Source organism: Postia placenta, assembly GCF_002117355.1.
Source record: "Postia placenta MAD-698-R-SB12 unplaced genomic scaffold POSPLAscaffold_11, whole genome shotgun sequence".
NCBI lineage: Eukaryota > Fungi > Basidiomycota > Agaricomycetes > Polyporales > Adustoporiaceae > Rhodonia > Rhodonia placenta.
This window is the reverse complement of record NW_020169842.1, coordinates 1,237,009-1,256,314: the sequence shown is the minus strand read 5'-3', so window position 1 is coordinate 1,256,314 and position 19,306 is coordinate 1,237,009. Positions and strand designations below refer to the sequence as shown.

The following is a 19,306-nucleotide window of genomic DNA, read 5'->3' as shown; positions in this document are numbered from 1 at the left end:
ATCCAGTAGGTGCCCCACGCAATTAAGGCCGTACCGCACTAAGGTGGATCGGCAGACCTTCGACGACTACCCAAAGCTTAACGTGTGCGCGCATGCTTCCTGGAGGCTGCGCGTATGTTCCGTAAGTACACCATTTTCAGAACTCATGCATTATATGAAACCGCTTGTCCATGTAGCTGCCGCCAACCTTGAAACACGAGACACCGCCGAGGCCGTTGTGCTAAACCTGCCTCATACGAACGGCAGCAAGCCGCTTGTCGTCCCGCCTTCGACATGATAGGCATACGTAAGTAGACATTATGCGTTCACACTCGTTCTTCGGTGTGACGACTCTTGACTGCAGACTATGACGAAGAGCGCTTCCCCGACCCAGAGCGGTTTGACCCTTCTCGCTAGTTGGGCGTACCAGAGCTCGACCTTACGTTCTTCGGAATCGGCCCGCGCGCATGCCTCGGCAGGAAGTTCGCTTTGACAGAGGTGGTGTTTGTGCTGACAATGCTTCTCCGCGACTGGAAGGTGAGCGTGCGGCTAGAGAGAGGCGAATCGATGGAGCAGTGGCGGCTACGGGTCATGAAAGGCAGCCTTGTTGGGCTTGGATTTGGTATACAGCCCGCGCCCCTAGTGCTTACCAGAAGAACATGACCTATGCTTGGTCTCGCTCTGTCGGATTTATAGAGCATGTTGCGCAATAGTTCAACCAAGGCTGGACACATTGTCGTCTGCTGCGAGTGAGATACTTCTAAGAAACAGTAGAATCAGCTGGCAGATCGAGTGATGAATCTCATCAGTCCAGATCTGCATCTCAATTTCAATGCACCACGTGACAAGACACGTCGCGACGCGCTGTCGCTCTCGTGGCATACGCATACACCCTCCTGACCTGCTATCTGCGCTATTCGCAATATAACGACCACTACCGAATCGGACGTGCAAAATCTCCACTAGGAGTCTAACGCAAGAAGGCAAGTGCGTCGAGAAGTAGTGCGCAGGTTAGCGGTCAGCATTTCAAGCTCATTGACCTGTGAACTGCCTTGATGGACCGTGGTTTCAAGCTAGTCCTCTGCATAATGTTATGATGGCTCCCGCGCTCCGCCCCAGAACTCCACCAAACATCCTGTTCTTCTCTCTACTACCCGTCGCCGCTTGGCTAGTGCTTCGTCCACTCCTTGATCCAGCACCACCACTACCTGCACTGCATGCTTCGTTAGGCTTCTCAGTTCTGGCGCTGCTTGGAGCCCTATACCTTGTACCTGCACTGGGTAATACATTTGTCCATGCGAACCTCAAAGGACGAGACCTACTCAAAATATACGACGATCCGGTGTCAGTTATGAAATATACTACTCCTTGTGCCGCTCTAATATTCGAGAGATAGACCAGAAAGCCTCGGACTTGTCTGCGCATCTATATATATTCTGCTCCTAATCCTATTTATTCCCTTTGCCTTTTCCGACTTCTTCAATCGTGAGCATGACTCAACGCGGAAGCCTCGCGAAGGACTTGTCATTAATGAGTTCCCACATCATCAGGTGAGCCTTCATTCATGGTAATTATACACATCTCATTTTTCAGTCGCATTCACAGCTATCTGTGTATCTCTCGTCTTTACTCTCCCTTCTGATAGCGACTATGCTAGGGTTTCTAGATGACGTCTTCGATATCCGATGGCGGCACAAGCTTCCCATTCCAATCATCGCGTCCATTCCGCTTCTGATCGTCTACTACTCAGAGCATGGTACTACAGATGTTGTCGTTCCGATTCCTCTGCGATGGCTCCTGGGATCGTTGTTGAACCTAGGTTCGATATTTTGTTGGCTCTTATGCATGATATTGAACACGATGCGCAGGCCCGCTGTACTATGTCTATATGTCCTTGCTATCCACATTCTGCACCAACAGCATCAACATCCTCGCGGGTATCAATGGCTCTGAAGTCAGCCAAGCGCTCATCATTGCCCTTTCCGTTATCCTCAACGACCTGCTCTACCTGCCTTGGCCGTTTGGCTTCCGCATACCGCTTCCTCTGCATCTGCTCGGGCGTCCCGGAGTAGAAGTGGGTGGTGTGTGGAGCGCAGGCATGGCATATGGCAGTCGACTACTCGTTGAGCGCCACCTCTTCAGCTTGTACTTCATGCTACCGCTCGTAGGTGTGTGCGCCGGATTCATGTTCCACAACTGGTCCGTACACTCTTCTCGACCTACTCATTGGAGTCCCGCTCATTGTCTCGAACTATAGGTACCCCGCGCGTGTCTTCCCTGGGGACACCCTATGCTATGTGACGGGCATGGCATTTGCTGTCGTTGGGATTCAGGCCCACTTCTCGAAGACACTATTGCTCTTTTTCCTGCCCCAGATTTTCAACTTCGTGCTCTCGTGCCCTCAACTGTTCGGGCTCGTCCCCTGCCCCCGACACCGCGTACCCAGGCAAGTCTCGCTCGCTCTACTGCACCCATTGGGTTCAAGCCCCTTCGTTGTGCGCGCTAACACTCCGACATCCCCCGCAGGTTCGATGCAGACACTGGGCTGCTGTACCCCTCGAAAGCGGGATTCAAAAATCACGCGCCCAGTCGCCTGTCCGCCCTAACATTACATGTGTTCTCCTCACTCGGATTGGTGGAGCTCACGGAGGACCCGAAAACACACGCCATCACGGAGACGACGAACCTGACCATCCTCAACGTGTTTTTGCTCCGGTTCGGCCCGATGAGGGAGGACAGTCTTGTGAAGGTGTTGATGGGCACGCAGGTTGTCTCATTCCGTCTTGCGTGACCTCATATAGACGCTAACAAAGTCTTGTAGGTCGCCGGGAGTGTGTTTGCGTTCGTTGTACGGTACGGGCTGGCTGGTTTAGTGTACGATGGAAACAGGCGTTAGCCATGATTTTGGGGCTATTAACGCCTTTGCGCTCCAATGCAGCGATCTTCGCTGTCCTTTTGACCGGTCAGTCCAGACATAAACGTGAGCTTCTTAGGGGTCTTTCGCTATCCAGGCCTGTCCACTCGCGGCTGGTCGCGGTCCCCTATGTTGGGGGTGACGCCTTCGGTCTTGTTCGGTATCCGAATCGCAACAGTATCTCGAGAACAGCCGTCGCCTTTGGATTCTGCAACCCTGAACGATATTCCAGCCCGATCAAAGGCCGGCGTACGCAACGGTAAGTAAAAATGACCGTGGGGCGGGGCGGGGCGTTAGAGCGTATAAGCGGCGGGGTACGGCACCATCAAGCTTCTCCAGATGTGAGCTGGCGTTCGTCGCGTCTTCCGGTACCCGGTTGAGGCGTATCGGCCGAGGAAAGGCGAAGGTGGGTCATCGTTCGGGCGCAATCCCCGTCTGCGGAGGGGCAGACGGGATCAGTTGGGCGTCTAGTGCGTTTACCCCGCACTCGGCAAGCATCTGACTGCTATTTATGGCAAGTCCCCCAAATCACATGGCGCCGATGTGCTCTGGAGATGATCGGCTCTAGCCGCCACAGAGGTGAATGAAAGGGCTGCAGAATGGACATCCGGTACCCAGCATATTCCCCTCTCCCCTCCCCCGCACGCCCATAGTTATACTGCCATGTCCTACAATGAAAGATCTGCTTTCCAGGCTGAGGTTGCTCGCGTCGAGCAGTGGTGGAAGGTCGGTTCATTTCTTCCGCTCATAGTACTTAAGGCTGAGTCGGTGTCTTGGCAGGATGCTCGTTTTTCGCGCGTGAAGCGACCTTACACCGCCGCACAGGTTGTCTCGAAGCGAGGGACCCTTCCCATTTCTTACCCTTCCGACGTCCTTGCTAAAAAGCTCTGGGCTACTCTCTCCGAGCACTTTAAGAGGGGTACACCTTCACACACCTATGGCGCGTGAGTGTCGCGGTTGAGATATACCATGTAATTGTTACTCAACATTGCACGATAGCCTCGACCCTGTGCAGATTACGCAAATGGCCAAGTACTTGGAGACTGTCTATGTCTCTGGCTGGCAATCATCGAGCACGGCATCTAGCTCAAATGAGCCAGGCCCTGATCTTGCCGGTATGTGGTTTCAGAATTCAATGCTCAGCGATGGCGACTAAGGATAAGTTTAGATTATCCATCAAACACAGTACCAAACAAGGTCGAGCATCTGTTCATGGCTCAGCTCTTCCACGACCGCAAGCAACGGGAGGCTCGATCGGAGTTGTCAGATACGGAGCTTGCATCTACACCTGTCATTGACTATCTTCGACCCATCGTCGCCGACGCCGACACGGGACACGGTGGTCTTACTGCCACCATGAAGCTCGCGAAGATGTTCGTTGAGAAGGGTGCCGCAGGGATTCACATCGAAGACCAGGCGCCGGGCACGAAGAAGTGCGGACACATGGCAGGCAAGGTGCTCGTGCCCGTGCAAGAGCACATCAACCGGCTCAGCGCGATCCGCCTGCAATTCGACATCATGGGCGTGAACAATCTCGTTATTGCGCGCACAGACTCGGAGGCGGCAACGCTCATCACGACGAACGTCGACGAGCGCGACCATGCATTCATCCTCGGCTCCACTAACCCCGATCTTCGCCCGCTCGTTGTCGTTCTCAATGAAGCGGAGCGCGCGGGCAAGACAGGTGAAGCGCTCGAGGCGGTGGAGGAGCAGTGGATGTCCGCGGCGAACTGCCAGCTCTTCTCGACATCACTCGCAAACGCGCTCAAGGCACAAACCAGTGCGAACCCGATTACCCTCGAGCGCTTCACGCGTCGCGTCGCCAGTCTGTCCTATCCCGAGGCCATTGCGGTCGCGAAGAAAGAGTTCGGCCTCAGGAACGTGCCGCACTGGGACTGGGACGCTCCGCGGACTCGCGAAGGATTCTACCGCTACCAGGGCGGGACACAGGCTTCTGTAAGCCGCGCGATTGCGTACGCACCGTACGCGGACCTATTGTGGATGGAGACCAAGAAGCCGATCCTGTCCCAGGCGAAGGAGTTCGCTGATGGTGTTCATGCGGTATACCCTCAGCAGTGGCTGGCGTACAACCTAAGCCCATCGTTCAACTGGGAAGCGGCCGGTCTGAACACGAACGACATGAAGGCGTTTGTATGGGAGTTGGGCAAGCTCGGGTTCTGCTGGCAGTTCATCACAGTGAGTGTGCTTCTTTCATGGCATTAAAGGGCGATAAACTGACATCGTTGCACCAGCTCGCTGGCCTTCACTCCAATGCATACATCAACGACCTGTTTGCGAAGGCGTTCGCACAGGAGGGCATGAAGGCCTATGTCGAGCTAATCCAGAGCCGTGAGCGGGAAATTGGCTGCGATGTACTCACTCACCAGAAGGTACGTCTAAGTTGTAGTTCTCGTGCAGTGTGTCGTTGAACATGGGGTGTTCGCAGTGGAGTGGTGCGGATTATATGGACAACCTCATGAAGACGGTTACCGGCGGTGTCTCGTCCACGGCGGCAATGGGCAAGGGCGTGACGGAATCGCAGTTCGGAGCGAAGGCTAAGCTCTGATCGACGTTGGGTAGATCATGTACTATGTATTGTATTGTATCTCGCATGCTCTCTGATGGGTAGATGTATGTTGCAACTTGAAGCGCGTGCCCTGGCCTCCGGAATTGTGCAAATTCGGGGTGTATTCGAAAGCCCTGCAACAAGGGGGGAAGCACACAGACATCTATAAGCCGTTTCAGATGCTGTCGATGTTACGCATGATGGACATCATAAGAGTTGCAGGAGGTTGCAGGGATTCAGATTCTATAAGCGCCCACTGTACCTCCTCAGTTGCCATTTTGGGCAGTTATACTCGAGCCACTTGCAACTTCAGCTTCAGTGACCACGGCTATTACGCGACACACCGCTAGGGATGAACGCAGCAGAACGCCTTGGAGCCGCGTCCAAGTTTTTACTTCAATCACCTCCGGGAGAGATCAACGATGTCCTCAACGGTAAGTCAATTCTCTTTGATCGCGAAGTGTACCTGTAACGATCTTTCCAGACGTGCGCAACATCATCTCGGACGATGAGTCACTCCAGGAGGGTGTCCTTCCTGCATTGCGCGAATACAACCTCGCGCAGTTCATTACTGCAGACGTTCCGGGCCACAACCACCATGTCAGTCGCTTGCGTTCGACCTACCGGGACAGCGTCCTGAGCAGTGATCCACCGTTACAGTCCATCATCAGTGCTGCTGCAAGAGTCGTGAAGGCGGATCAAGAGGAAGGCGAGAACATAGACCGGTTCTGGGATCCTCGCTCGAGGACGAGCTTCCGTTTTGATCATCTGAGCCTCGTACGCACGCGTCGTCTCTATTCTAGAGACGTGGTCTAATAATGCGCACTGCCCTGTAGGAAACCTCTGAGCCAGAACCTTACGAGCCGGACGCGGAGTCAGAGCCCTTCAGGTAAGCACGTGTGAACCAACATATCCAGTCTGCGTCCCACATCTATGTCCAGATCGGCCCTCGAGACGTCAACGCTGTCGTACCTTGGTGCACATTACCATGGCGGCGTCGCATCCGTATTTCCTGCACCTCAATCTACAACGCGCTTCTTTATACAGATTGTCGCCAACAAGTACAACCCATCGAATTTCTGGTCCGTACAGATAGATACACTCACGTCTACGGACGCTCACATAAAACAGGTCCGGGCGATGGCGCTCGGAATATATCCTGGACCTAGAGGAGAAACAGCTGAAGGGAAAGATCCAAGTAAACGTGCACTACTATGAACAGGGGAACGTCAGTCGAACACTTACTTTGGCCCCCACTGGGCTGACCCTGACCAATTCCGCTGGTGCACCATAGGTCCAGCTCTCTACAACACACGATGCTGACCTTCCTCTGCCTCCGATGATCACTCCGTCCAATACCTCGTCTGCATCAAAAGTCCTTGCGCTCATCGAGGCGGAAGAGGGAAAATACCAGGCATCGCTCAGCGACGCCTACGCCGAGATGGGCGAGAAGACGTTTAAGGGCCTCCGGCGCGCGCTGCCTATGACTCGTTCAAAGTTGGATTGGGATAAGGTATGTTTCGTATAGGCAATAGCGCAACAATGGCTGAATACATTTCCTGACAGGTGTTGGGCTATAAGCTCGGAGCTGAATTAACATCGGGAAGAGGTGGTTTCGGGGCGTCATAGGGATTAAATACACATCCGATGGTGATGAATGAAGTGAGGACTTGGAATGGAAGTGAACTTGACCTTGTGACAGTACCATACTACATGCATAGAATCACGATTACAGCAACACAGCTCTTTGAATGGCCGACCAGTAGTGTATGAGGTTAGGGAAGACCTCAACACCAGTGAGGCGATCTGAAAATTTGACACCTACAGCACGAGGCTGGAGCGCACTTTATGCTCTGCAGCCGAGAGCGTCGCATCCCACAACCTCTTGCCACACTTGTCCTACGCCATCTTCTTCACAGCCGACTTGCATACCGTTGTCGCGCAAAATGTAATACTCCCTGTGGGGTGTCTGTACAACTGCCAGTGCGGGATGGAGCCGTTGGCCACCGGGCACGGTGAAGTGGACGCTCTCGATGTAATGGTGCCTGCGATACGAGAACGAGGTGAGCACTCTCGCAGGCCTGCAATGAGATGCTATAACACACTCGGGAAGGTACAAGTTGATGGAAGGAGGCTTGCAGCGACCCTGTGTTTTGCCGATGCGCGGCTGCAGGCCAGCGAAGTCTTGAGCCATCTCGGTCGCCGTCTTCCATTGCCCGCTAACACTAATCAAGGCACAACTTCCGCTCAGCCGGGAAAATCGTTGCACCAAGTCTCTCACTTACCTGTTTGCCACGACACAAGCCATAACATACCGCTCTGCGACTGTGCGCTTCGCCGTGCCTATCGGGCCCTCGCTTGCTATACGCTTCAACCAGAGTCTGCTAATGCCCTTTTCGTACTCTTCGTGATTGGCCCATTTGAGACGCCGTGAGAGCGGCTCATGGACAATCGTAGCGCTCGATGCCGATTGGAGACAGCGCGAGACGTATTCCGACCAGTCTGCACGCACGGGAATCCTGCTGGATAAATCATGATCATCGACGCACTCTTGGGCTTCCTGTCGTCCCACAACTTCGCACGTCGATTCGAGCACATAGAAGGTTTCTTTCACTGACGAGATGATGCCTTGTGGCTTGGAATGAGGCGAAACGACAGAGACGCTCCAGATCTCTCCCTTGACGACCTCTTGCACGTCGGCGACAACGTCGCACAGCCATTGAGGGATCTCTGAGTCTGAGCGTCCGATACCGATGGACAGCGCAAACCACAGCCGCGACATTACGAAGCTATATAAGAAGGTGATATTTCCGCTGAGGCTGGATTATAGCGCAGTAGATTCATGGACATACCGTATTGCGATAGCGATCTGCCTCTCATTATCCGGGCTAACCCATAAGTTGATTGCGATTGGATCAGGCAATCCCTTGCCCCTCATGAATCGAGCGAGAAACGAGGCGTCATATGCTTGCTGCCGCTGCGCCACCTCTGCCTGTCGCAAGCGCAAGTACGGCCACATGTTGGTCATTGCCAGGGAGTACCGCTTCAGAACCTCGTCCTGGAGCCGTCGCCCATCAAACTGTGACTTGAGGGTGTGCGAAGCGGATAAATATACTGACGGGGAACGGATCAGCTCAGAGAAAGGGAAGGCCCGCGGAAGGAATAGGAACGCAACAGCAGGAATATTCGTCACCTGCGTAGCGGAACATGCGCGAGACAAGAACACATTGCTTCCGTTCCTCGTTCGAGAGTCCACTGAGAATCACAGCCCAGCGATGAACTCGCTTTCGTTGAGACAAAGATGGTGGAAGCGTGATCGAGGCGAGCTCCGGAGGACGAGGAGAGGGAGGGAACTCAAGGTAGGGTGTCTCTTGGAAAGGCCTCTCATCTTCGGCTGTCGTAGCAGTGGTACCAGGATTGAAATCGGCTGGTATGACCTCCGGCATATGAATTGCAGAACCAGTATTCGGCGGCCTGAGAACGACTAGCTTCTTGAATCGCTTCCCGGTGAAAGGAAGGGAGGTTGTGACCTGCTGTGTCTTACGGATCACTTCATGATGCTGTTGAATCATGGTCCGAGCAGGAGGATCAGCAGCGAGACCAGATGACAGTGTCGGCGTTGGCTGGTTGTGAAGACGAGCATCAGTCCGTGGTCTCAGTGTTGACGAGAGAGGCGGCATAGAGGTCTTGGTCGATACGCAAGTATTTTCCGTCCTTTGTCTCTTTGACGCAGAGATCGATGCTGTAGAAAGCCGTTTCCTTCCTGCTGAGACAGTCCTGACGGATGCAATAGAGATACTAGCAGCTGGTGCAGAAGTCTCTTGGGCAATTCCGGGGCAGGTCTCATGCTCTGGTCGGCTAGTAGAAATAGATGCAGTTGCTGTGTCTTCTATATGCGGCACGAGGGACAGCATACATTCACTTGTAGGTACGTCGTCAGCGGCCTGGTCAACAGAGATCGGGCGTAGGTTTTCCGCAGAGGAAGTGGAGGTGAGTGGCTTAGCCGTATTGCTTTTCAACACCTGCGTAATCGACGAACGGGGAACAGGATTTTTGGGCTTCTTAACCTTTGTCGCCTTCGGCTTCTTGCTAGTCAAATCACTCTTCTGAGCAGGAGGTTCCTTCGCATAATTAACCTTGGCTTTTCCTTGAGACTCATGAGCGCTGCTAAGGACACTAGAGTCGCCCCGGTCGGCATTCACTGAAGGTTGCACCAAACTTCCACCATTTGTGTGTACCGAGGTTTCCTTTATCGCAAGTGCGGCAGAAGGCTCTTTGGAGATGACTTCCCCAGTCACCGCCCGAAGTTTATCGATGAGAGCGTTCTTCCCGAGCTTTGAATAGCCAGTGATTTTTCGTTCTTTACATAAGGCTTTCAGTTGGGGAACAGTGAGTTTACCCAGATCTTGCATAGGAGTCACAGCATTGCTAGCATTTTCCGCCATGGCACATGCAGTTTCTAGCCGTAAGATGATAAGTAGCAGTAGTACTGAAGCTGAAGCACTGAAGTCTGTAGCTGTGAGGGTTACGCGCAGAGGGAATCGTAGAGCCGATCGTCGATCGCGCGCACGACTCACGTGCGTGAGGGCGGGGTATGAGACGCGTTCCCTTGGCCTGTCTGAGTCTGGCTGAGTATCATCCTCTTTGTTCCGCTCGAATACGACCTATAGCTTCTCTGAACCTAATACACGGAATGGTCGTCATGGACGTCGGCAACGGAGACCAAGATGTGATGCGCATATGGTCACTGCTCACAGAAGTCTCAGAGCAGCTCACGCAGAATCGTAGCCTGTCTGTTTCTTTGCACTCCTTGACGGGCGGCATCAAGGTGAATGCTCGTCCAACGAAATAGATATTCAGTAGTGCTAATAACGGAGCAGACCCAGGCTATACATTCGCAGACGGGGTTCGTCTTGAGACGTTATAACTTGGACAGACCCAAAGGTGGTGTTTCACCTATGTTACCGTAATATTCATGTTAACGATATGCAGATGTGTACGAGGCTGAGCTAGAGCGTATGAGCGCCTCTATGATAGAGGAGAATCAGACATTGCAGAATGATAATCGCCAGCTCAACGCGCTCATTCGTGAATACGAACAGACACTGGAGAACGTGATGGATCAGTTCCGCAAACGCGCCGTGAGTTTCCACGACGCGTTCGCAATAGCGTGCAAAATCTGATTTAGTGTAGTATGAAGTGCAGCAGCATGAGCTCGCCCTCATGCGGGAATACGAGAGCGCCATCATACAGCGCGAGACAGAGGCGTTGGATGCTGTGCTGACCACCAATGACGCTCGTTCGGAAAGTCTCGCACGCTTGGGTCGATTGCTGCGTGTAATCATACGCAAGATTGGCGGCGAGGATATTGGGGCATACGAGGCGCTTGTGGAAGGAGCGGGACCCCCGTCGCCAAAAGCTGCCATTGCCTCCGGGCCATCAGCTAGTACACAAAATGAGCCAACACATGAGGATGGCGAGGCTGCGGTGGACGTGGACGGGAACCTGGCGGTGAACCACGAACTGGACGAGGAAGACGAGCCGGAGAATATAGACAGACGGCTCGCAGCGGCGGAATGGTCGCTTGAGCGGGAGAGCGAGCTCGCGCGGCTGGAACACGAGAATGAAGAGCTTCGCGCCCTTCTCAATGGAACGCTCAGCGCAACTCGGAGCGCCCATGTTCATGCGCCCATGCCCCGCCCGCCCACGACTGCATCTGCACCCGCCAACAGCGACGGTTCATCATTCGGGCAATCCATGGGCGGTGAGGAGGGCTACATGAGCGGGCTGGTGGAGTTGCATCGGCCCCGCTCTGGCGGCGCGGACGCTGGTACTGTTTCGGCGCATTCGTGGATCCGGCCACGCCAGATGCCGCGAGGGAGCGGTGGACGAGGGCAAATGGGTCCGTTCGGAACATTCAGGTCTCCACCGCAGAGTTAATCGCGTGAAGCACTAGCAGGTAGGATTCAGAACGTGAATGTAACCCCAGCTGATGTGGTGCCTTTGTTTCTGTTCAGTTGTCTCATGGATATCATCATTCCCACGAGTTGCACCGTTATACCCGAGATAAAGTATGACGCCCTCACACGACAGAACACTTGCGAGCTATGACCGGTTGAACCACATCTGCCTGACGATCCGAAGCTGTATGATACTTCGAATAGCCTGGAGGTTATTCTCGAGTTCATCGCGTCGTGTTTGTGATCCCTGGCATTTTGATTTCATTGCCACATACATTATCCGCAATGCAATGTCCCTATGTGTGGGACGATCCCGGCGATCCACTAGAACCCCGCTTCCAGGTGTATAAATCCGGTACTTGCGTGCCGCTATACTGCCGCACTTATCTCCACGAATACTGCTGCCATCTCTACACGTCGCTCACAATGAAGGAGCGATATTCTGTCAATGTGTCCGTAGAATCAGAGGACTCTTTTCAGTTATATGACCTCCGCGTCGAAGTTGTCTGCCCGCCGGGCAAACGTATAATGTGCGGAGCCAAGAACGGCGACTTCTTTACTCTCCAAGGAGAGATGCTCAAGCTACCGCCCAATCAAGGAATCTCCATCTATTCACTCGGTAACTCTACTGTTTGTTCATGTCCGACTTTATCATCTTTTGCCGAGCGCGGCGTTTTTGGCTCACTTTGTGGCTTTTCCCAGGTGCCGTCCTCCCGCTGCTCGCAGCGAAACAGCGCGTCACACCTCCTAGCGACTGGATGTCCACGGATGCAGAGGTGGCGTGTCCAGACCCGAACTGCCCCAGCAGGCTGCGCATTATTCGGACGGGCGTGGGGACGTTTAGGCATGGCGACGTAACGGTTGTTTCATTGCGCGTGGGATCTGGCGGGGGAAGCACGGAAGAGGCGTGGACGGCTGGACACACATAGCCATTCTGTGTTTGACGTGTCACCATCACTGCGAATTCAATGCATACTCGCAAGGCGCCCTTGTTCTCGCCGTGTCGGGCTTCTGTTCGTTTACGCATCTGTCCCGGGGCCGACCTCGAGACCACATTCCACCGCCCAGTCCCGTCCAGCACGCCACCTGTTGATCGCGTACCGGTGATTGACACCCTTCAGTCCGGGGACACACGCAGCCCCGCCGCATCCGCCGGTCTTGTCCATCGGGATCAGGTAGAACACCTCCTTCACCCGCGAATGCAACAGCGCCATGCTGCACATGATGCACGGCTCGTGCGTCGTAAAGAGCGTCAGCGAGGTCAACAGATAGTGTGTACCGTTGCGTGTCGCGCCCTCAGAAGCTGCACCCTCGTCCACTTGCAGCGCTGCATCGACGCCGCCCTCGCACGCCTCCCGCATGTCCTCTGAGACGGCGTCTGCGGATGCTGGGGGCGGGGAAGCATCAGGGAGAGCGGCACGGTACTCGGCGACGGCGCGAATCGCATTGAGCACCGCATGCCGGAGCGGATGCGCCGCCGACACGCGCGTGTCCCCCGCGATCAGCGGCTTTGACAGCTGCGTCGCGGCGCGCGTCTCGTCGTCGTGCGGCACGGGCACGTACGCCGCGATGGGCAGCTGCAGCGAGGCACCCGTCAGAATCAGATCGCGCGCGCATGCACAGCGGTGCGCACCTCGCCTCGGGCGCGCGCCGCGCGGGCCTCCTGGACCACGCGCCGCATCGCCGCGCACGCCCACTGCACACGGGCCCGCGCCCACGGTTCTGCCTCGTGCTTGCGCCGGGGGGCGTATACGGTCGGCCAGAGAGTGTTTTTGAGCTGCAGAGAGGTCTGCGTGAGGGCGGCCGAGCGCGGTACGAGGAGAGTGTAGGGCGCGGGAAGGGCCAACGCTGGTGGGAGGGAAGGCGGAGAGGGGTGTGTCCGGGTGTATGTGAGGAGGAGGGTCATCTGCGAGGATTGCTTGCGGATGCGCTTGAGGTGGTCCATGTCGGCAGTCTCGAGGCCGCTTATTTTGAGCCACCTGCGGAATGTGAGTGCGCGGTAACATGCAGCTAGAGTACATGCACATACTTGAGCGTGTCAGCGGCTTGCTTGGGATCTGGAAGGGCGACTACCCACGCCTGCTCTGTCGTCAGAGGTGTCAGATGTCGTCAAGACTGAGGATTAGCAAATGACGCACCTGTACGAACTGCGGACATCACTTCCTCCTCTTCGTCCTGCACAAGCTTGAGATGAGTAAAGGGCAGGTTTTCCTCCGGTATCAGGTCGTCCAGGTCACCGTCTATAAAGCGCCCCACGACCTCTTCCAGTGAATCTGGATCTGGGTCTAGCATAGATAGTCCGCCCCAGCCATCGTCCGAGAGAGTGTCCGGATCGATCACTGCGTTCGGGCCCGCGTCAATCGCGTCGAACCAGAGCTTGTGCCCATAGAAAATGCAGAGCTCTTCCCCTTCTGTGACGGCGCGTATCGTGGTATAGCGGATGGACTCTGTCTCTGTGTCGATAATGTACGATACGTTGGGGCTCGAGGAGTGATTGAAGAGGGAGCCTGAGAAGGAGGAGGGATGAATAAGCAAGACGTCGCAAGAATGGACCTTTCTCGTCTATGCTGTCTCTACACACCTAGCCCAAGAGCGAGCGCCATGCGCCCGTCGCGCCATTTGAAGGTGTAGTGGTGAATGAGGGTGTGTCGGCCGTGCTCTTCATACTCTGTTGGGGTGAAGAGCAGCACCGGGCTGATCTCAACCAACGTCTGCGCTGCGATGTCCCGCGATGCTACATATATGTTGCTGCTGTGTCTTGCTTTTGGAGCTGGAAGCCTGAGACCGGGTGCAAAACATACCGAAGACGCCTCTCCCCTTTCCTTCGGAGATGCCGATCCTGCACCCCGTGCTGTTCAAGTGTTCCGGAGGGCGCGGCGCAAACTTGGTTTGAGCAGGATTCTCGTGTTCATGCATACCTATGTTGTATGGCTCTCCGAAATCGACGTAGACGAGGGAACAGTGGTGTGGGAGCCGGAGGCATAGTCCGGAATGAGAGCCGGAAGCAGACTTGTTGCAGTCTTTTCATTTATTTTAGCGATCGACATGATCTGATCGCGTTGGATCTATATCTGGTCGTTGGGCGCTAGGCTTCTGGTCGCCAACCAGGTCGTCAACATTATTAAGTCTGAACACACATATGTGTCGGTATATGCAGGAGGGAACTCGAGCGAATAGATATGGACGAACAATATATAGTCAAGCGCAAAATTCGCTATGACAGGACAAGCTCAAATCGCCCGGGTTCTCCGAAATAATCATGGCGCCACAGAATTGTCGTGGGTTTGCAGAGATTCAGAACAGCCATACAGTTCTCGCATACACAGAGGTGCACGCTGTCTGCGCGGAAAGGCGTCTCTGGTAGAGGAGGCCTAAGGCGTGGGCTACGGCGGGAAGTTGAGCTTCCTCGACGTCATAGAATGTCAGTCAGTAGAGAGCATGACGTAGGCATATGCTGGGGATTACAGCAATGGCTTGCTGTATAAAGCAGCGATTCTTGCAAAAGCGTCTTATCGATCCCTTCCTCAACTTTCTCGGCGTAGCGTGACGTCAGAGAACCTCGAATTCTGTCGATCACGTCCCGAATGGACGGCCGGTATATAACGAGGATATCTAGAGTCTCGTTGGGGCGATGCCTCTTTTCCCCTCCTGCCACACCCCCTCGTTCTTTGCAGGCTTCCGGTTACATACGAGCTAGTCGAACATTCACCAAGTAAGCCGGCAGCCGCAGGTTATATGCACGTAAGCTGCTACATTCCAGGCACTTGATTTACCAACTTTATGGCGTGATAACTTATAGAGGCTCCCGATTGGCTTACAACGGCGGGTTCCCTAATTCCATGACTCGGGACGCACACTTCGGGCATGAGCGGGGCCACTGATGTGTGCACACAGGGCGGTTGAGGATACATAACTCGGGCTAGCCTCCCGTATGAGACCTGTGCAAGACTTGCCTGCATTTTTGGACCCGCGGGGCAAGCGAAGGCGGGCGCAGTTGCCAGGGGTTAGCTTGGAGATGATAGTGTGATCGAGCCAATGGGCGGGATGCGCCTAATGGGGAGCGCTAAGGCAAAATGAAGCGCACGTGGGAGAGCGCCTAGGGAGAGTGTTGCCTGAGAGTGATCGAGGGGCCTGGCTGGCCCGTCTCTCACAAGCACTGCCTTTATAGGCCCTTCCTCTTTCCTTGCCATGCGCTGACATTCGCGCCTCTTCCTCCACTCGACTTGGTCGCTGCTGTCCTCGCCGCCGCGGCTACAGTCGACACCCTTTTCTTCAAGTCGGACTCCATCAGCTTCCGCCTTCTGATTCAGACGCTCGCCGTCTCCGCTGTCCACCAGTCTCGGAGTCTTCGTCATCCTCATAATACGCTCCCAGATACCACTTTCTGATCTCTTTGCTAGTTTCCCCAACGCAAGACTCGTTGCTCGCGCTTGACCGCCATGGCTTCGCGACCTACCTCTCCTGCTCTCTTCGGCCGGCCCTTCCTCTTTTCGTCAGACGAGTCTCGCAGGACCAGCAAACAGCAGGACGCAGGCCCCCGCTCTCGCACTTCCTCCCTTCCTCCCACTTCTCCTGTTACTGCTGCTCATTCAGACCCATTCACTGCGCATCCCAGTGGATCATCTTCCTTCGTTACCTATGATAACGAGCCTCCAGCCCTCGTATCATCTTCTCTCACGTCCTCCGCATCGTCTACAACTTCCAGCTCTCCGAATGGTGGCGCGCATCCCACGCTAGCATCCTTGCCGAAGCGCGCCCGCGGGAGCCTTCTGTTCGCAGCTTCATCGCTCTCGTTCTCTCGCCCGTCCCTCAAATCCAAGGTCCGCCCTCCCAGCATGTCTCGTAAGCAGTCGACGGGCGCCGCAGCCATGCCGTTCATGTACTCTGAGGTTATCGAAATCGCTGCAGCCCCTCCTAGAGATGACGAGGACGCCGAGCGTGAACGTCTTCGCGATGCCGCTGCCCAGTCAATAGGATTGGATCCTGTGCTACTTGAGGAGCGTAGCTTTTCCCTTGATGAGGAAGCCGAGGACACGGAACTTGCCAGCGCGAGTCAGCATCATGAACATACGCGCGCCGCTACGCCGGCGGCAAGCATCTCTCCGTTGTCACTTGCGCTGATTCTGCCACCATTTCCGGCGACGCGCGCCTCGCTCGAGCCGTTTGTCACGATGACTGCGCGCGTCCCAAAGCACTACTCACCGCCCTCGTACTCGCTCCTGAAACTCACCTTTGCTCGGCAGTGGAAGACGCGCGCATTGCTACTCACGGTTGCCATACATCCCCCATCGCCAACACAACCGCATGGGACTGGACACGGTCCTACCGCTTGTCTCCACGTCTTCAAAAACCCCAATCCCACACAGGATGATCGTGAGCTCGAGAGGCTTCCGATTGGCGCTGACAGTCATGTGTTCGTTGCCGAGGAGGATGTTGCAGGTCGCCGTGGCGTGGTCAAGGTAGGAAGCGCCGGTGGCGAGCAGATGGTGCTGCACATGGTCGATGTAGTGGAGGCGCAGGCATGGATTGCGGCCGTCAAGCAAGCGGTGCTTAGCCAGAGGTCGGTAATGCTGTTAGTACCATCCATAACTTTCAGCTCACCCACTTCTGTCACCTAGATCTGTGCGCGCAGGCCTTGGTGTAGTGTCCCCCAGCTCGAGTGCCGTTGAGCCCCGGGGTGACCTTGACGTGATGCTCTCTATGCGTGCACAAGGCATGCTTACGTCTCCGTCCCCGACATCGTCTTCGTCTCCACCCGAGGTTGATAGCTCCAACGCGTCGCAGCGCTCTGTTTCCGTCTCGCGTTCACCGAGCGGCCCAGTATCAGCATTGCGTGGGCTATTCACAGGCGCAGGCACTCGTCCGCGTTCACCCTCCACTGTGTCAACAACAAACCCACGAAGCTCTGACGACACCGACGACGCCGAGGATTCGTTTGGGCGGGCGGGCACGAACCTATTGAGTATGCTGCGCTCGAACAGCATCACGGGCGAGCGCTCGGCGTCTCCTGCCACACCTACCACGAGTGGCTTTTCAAGAACGCCGCCGCTCACGTCCTCCACTCCTTCCACGCCGCGACAGACGGATGCGCCTCTACTGGACCGTAAGATTCTTCAGGACGACCAGATCGCGATTGTCGAGGCTCAGAGCCACAGCAATCCGCCGATCTTTGCGAACGGTATGGACGTTGGCACGCTTTTCAGGGGGAAGCATGCTTCTGCGACATTACGTGCGTCGGCAGGAAGCCCATCTCTGAACCCCCCACCACGTCGCAGGGCATGGACTTCGAGCGGCGGCGCCCCGACAGGCCCGCGCGCCCGCCCTGAGAGCGCATACACATATACACACGCAAATGGGAGTACAGCCGATAGCTTTGGGCTGCGGCAGACGAACAGCAGTATTATTGGGAGTGGCGCGGGCAGCATGTTCCTGAACGCGACCCCGCCCGGGGCGTCGGAGGGTGGTCGCCCACGCACGTCGTTCTCTTCCATGTCATCATACGCATCAGGGGAGCCGCGCACGTCCGCGGACATCGGGCGGTCAAACTCCAAGCGGTGGTCACGCCAGAGTACGCTAGCGCAGCGGCTTACCCCGCCAGATAGCGCGCTTCCTGAGGTGCCAAATAGTCCGCCGGGCTCGCCGGGCAGTGGAAGCAGCTTTCGCTCGTCGATGCGCCATCCTTACGCCGCGGAGGGCAGCAGCAGCCCCAGCGCAGGTGCGCCGACGCGTCCCGCGTCCGTGCAAGGCAGCCCGCAGAGCTTCATGTTGAATTTGCGTGACTACTCGAAGCGCGCGTCAAGCTCATCGGCGCGCAGCGTAAGCAGTGCCAGCACGAGCCACTCGCGCGCGACGAATGGGAATTCAATAAACGGCGGCGGTAGCAGCTTCCTCGGGCATCGCCCTCGGTCGTCGCATCGCACGTCGATGCCCCCGCCGCAGCGGCCTGCGCCACTCTCTGCGCTTCCTCCGACACCGCCGCCAGCCACTGCCGACGACACAGCGTTTTCGACGCGACCGAAGACGCCAAGTTCGGCGCCCCCGATCAAGACGTCCTTCCGCGAGTCGTTTTCGCTACGTCCGAACCGTCTGTCACTATCCCCTCCGAGCCTCCCGCCGTCGACGGGCCTGCCGCCTCGCCCGGATGAGACGCCCACCTCGAGTTTTGGGTCTACCTCGATCTCATTTCGCAGTCACCGGCGCAACTCGAGTACTGGGAATGGCGCTGTGTCGCTTACGCCCATTCCTGCGTCCCCCACGCCGCTCAACTCACCTTATCCGCCTCCGAGCGGACCATTACCGCCAACCCCCGAGGTGCAGTTGCTGCCGCCGCCCACCTCGCGTGCCGCGTCCATAAAAGTGCGCCTGCGCCTGAAAAGTGCGCCCGCGCAGCCGCCACAGGCGGACATTCCGCCGCACCCTTCCCCTGTACCCTCTACGATCAACCCATACTCGGTTCCGTCGACTCCTATAGGGGAGCCTATAATCTGTGTACAAAATGACCCGAGTTTCCTCTTCACGGCGCCTTCGACGCCGCCGCCGCTATCCCGCAGTATCATCAGAGCGGCGTCACCAGCCTCGTCGTTGGAAGGGGTGACGTCGTTGTCGCCGCCTCCACGGCGAGGATCGCGGAGGGTCTCCACGCAACAGGCAGGAGACGACGCGCGCGACAGCGCGGAATCTCGGCCGCCTACGAGCGACGCCGCTGGCCCGGAAGTCGACTCACGTCGTTTATCGATTACGCTTTCGCCTCCCACATCGGCTGTTTCTTTGGTTCAAGTGTAGTATATGCATGTTGGTTCGAATCATCTTCCATGTTTTTGGCTTCTTGTACTCTGCTTTATTTCTCATTCGGGCATATATATTCAACAAGTGTACTGTATATCATCA

General features: G+C 55.9%; 9 protein-coding genes across 9 annotated transcripts; 6 read left to right on the top strand and 3 right to left on the bottom strand.

The window, feature by feature from the left end:
- Positions 1-1,075: 1,075 nt before the first annotated feature.
- Positions 1,076-2,930, top strand: POSPLADRAFT_1183765 (hypothetical protein; the record flags this gene model as incomplete). Its single annotated transcript, XM_024489028.1, has 7 exons — positions 1,076-1,323; positions 1,376-1,529; positions 1,585-1,798; positions 1,848-2,178; positions 2,237-2,425; positions 2,506-2,746; positions 2,801-2,930. 7 exons carry the CDS (start codon positions 1,076-1,078, stop codon positions 2,873-2,875), a joined length of 1,452 nt encoding a protein of 483 aa, XP_024336830.1. The 3' UTR covers positions 2,876-2,930.
- Positions 2,931-3,556: 626 nt separating this feature from the next.
- On the top strand, positions 3,557-5,459 carry POSPLADRAFT_1059323 (hypothetical protein; the record flags this gene model as incomplete). Its single annotated transcript, XM_024481147.1, has 6 exons — positions 3,557-3,619; positions 3,674-3,837; positions 3,893-4,008; positions 4,062-5,089; positions 5,146-5,283; positions 5,340-5,459. 6 exons carry the CDS (start codon positions 3,557-3,559, stop codon positions 5,457-5,459), a joined length of 1,629 nt encoding a protein of 542 aa, XP_024336829.1.
- Positions 5,460-5,811: 352 nt separating this feature from the next.
- Positions 5,812-7,088, top strand: POSPLADRAFT_1059322 (hypothetical protein; the record flags this gene model as incomplete). Its single annotated transcript, XM_024481146.1, has 8 exons — positions 5,812-5,893; positions 5,944-6,059; positions 6,120-6,236; positions 6,296-6,348; positions 6,401-6,541; positions 6,591-6,687; positions 6,754-6,972; positions 7,026-7,088. The coding sequence occupies 8 exons, from the start codon at positions 5,812-5,814 to the stop codon at positions 7,086-7,088; spliced, it is 888 nt and encodes a 295-aa protein (XP_024336828.1).
- Positions 7,089-7,305: 217 nt separating this feature from the next.
- Positions 7,306-9,904, bottom strand: POSPLADRAFT_1048467 (hypothetical protein; the record flags this gene model as incomplete). Its single annotated transcript, XM_024479524.1, has 6 exons — positions 7,306-7,540; positions 7,565-7,684; positions 7,745-7,978; positions 8,009-8,248; positions 8,312-8,573; positions 8,653-9,904. The coding sequence occupies 6 exons, from the start codon at positions 9,902-9,904 to the stop codon at positions 7,306-7,308; spliced, it is 2,343 nt and encodes a 780-aa protein (XP_024336827.1).
- A 257-nt stretch (positions 9,905-10,161) lies between these two features.
- POSPLADRAFT_1059320 (hypothetical protein) lies at positions 10,162-11,399 on the top strand (the record flags this gene model as incomplete). The annotated part of the gene is made up of 4 exons (XM_024481145.1): positions 10,162-10,287; positions 10,340-10,403; positions 10,452-10,600; positions 10,653-11,399. The coding sequence occupies 4 exons, from the start codon at positions 10,162-10,164 to the stop codon at positions 11,397-11,399; spliced, it is 1,086 nt and encodes a 361-aa protein (XP_024336826.1).
- Positions 11,400-11,845: 446 nt separating this feature from the next.
- POSPLADRAFT_1048465 (hypothetical protein) lies at positions 11,846-12,363 on the top strand (the record flags this gene model as incomplete). The annotated part of the gene is made up of 3 exons (XM_024479523.1): positions 11,846-12,038; positions 12,122-12,279; positions 12,349-12,363. 3 exons carry the CDS (start codon positions 11,846-11,848, stop codon positions 12,361-12,363), a joined length of 366 nt encoding a protein of 121 aa, XP_024336825.1.
- Positions 12,364-12,438: 75 nt separating this feature from the next.
- Positions 12,439-13,711, bottom strand: POSPLADRAFT_1149659 (hypothetical protein; the record flags this gene model as incomplete). The annotated part of the gene is made up of 5 exons (XM_024486332.1): positions 12,439-12,714; positions 12,757-12,996; positions 13,053-13,398; positions 13,449-13,503; positions 13,558-13,711. The coding sequence occupies 5 exons, from the start codon at positions 13,709-13,711 to the stop codon at positions 12,439-12,441; spliced, it is 1,071 nt and encodes a 356-aa protein (XP_024336824.1).
- Positions 13,712-13,786: 75 nt separating this feature from the next.
- Positions 13,787-14,157, bottom strand: POSPLADRAFT_1086915 (hypothetical protein; the record flags this gene model as incomplete). Its single annotated transcript, XM_024483048.1, has 2 exons — positions 13,787-13,926; positions 14,001-14,157. Coding segments are annotated over 2 exons (297 nt in total), but the record flags the coding sequence as incomplete, so codon positions are not given.
- Positions 14,158-15,858: 1,701 nt separating this feature from the next.
- Positions 15,859-19,201, top strand: POSPLADRAFT_1059317 (hypothetical protein; the record flags this gene model as incomplete). The annotated part of the gene is made up of 2 exons (XM_024481144.1): positions 15,859-16,979; positions 17,038-19,201. The coding sequence occupies 2 exons, from the start codon at positions 15,859-15,861 to the stop codon at positions 19,199-19,201; spliced, it is 3,285 nt and encodes a 1,094-aa protein (XP_024336822.1).
- Positions 19,202-19,306: the final 105 nt, after the last annotated feature.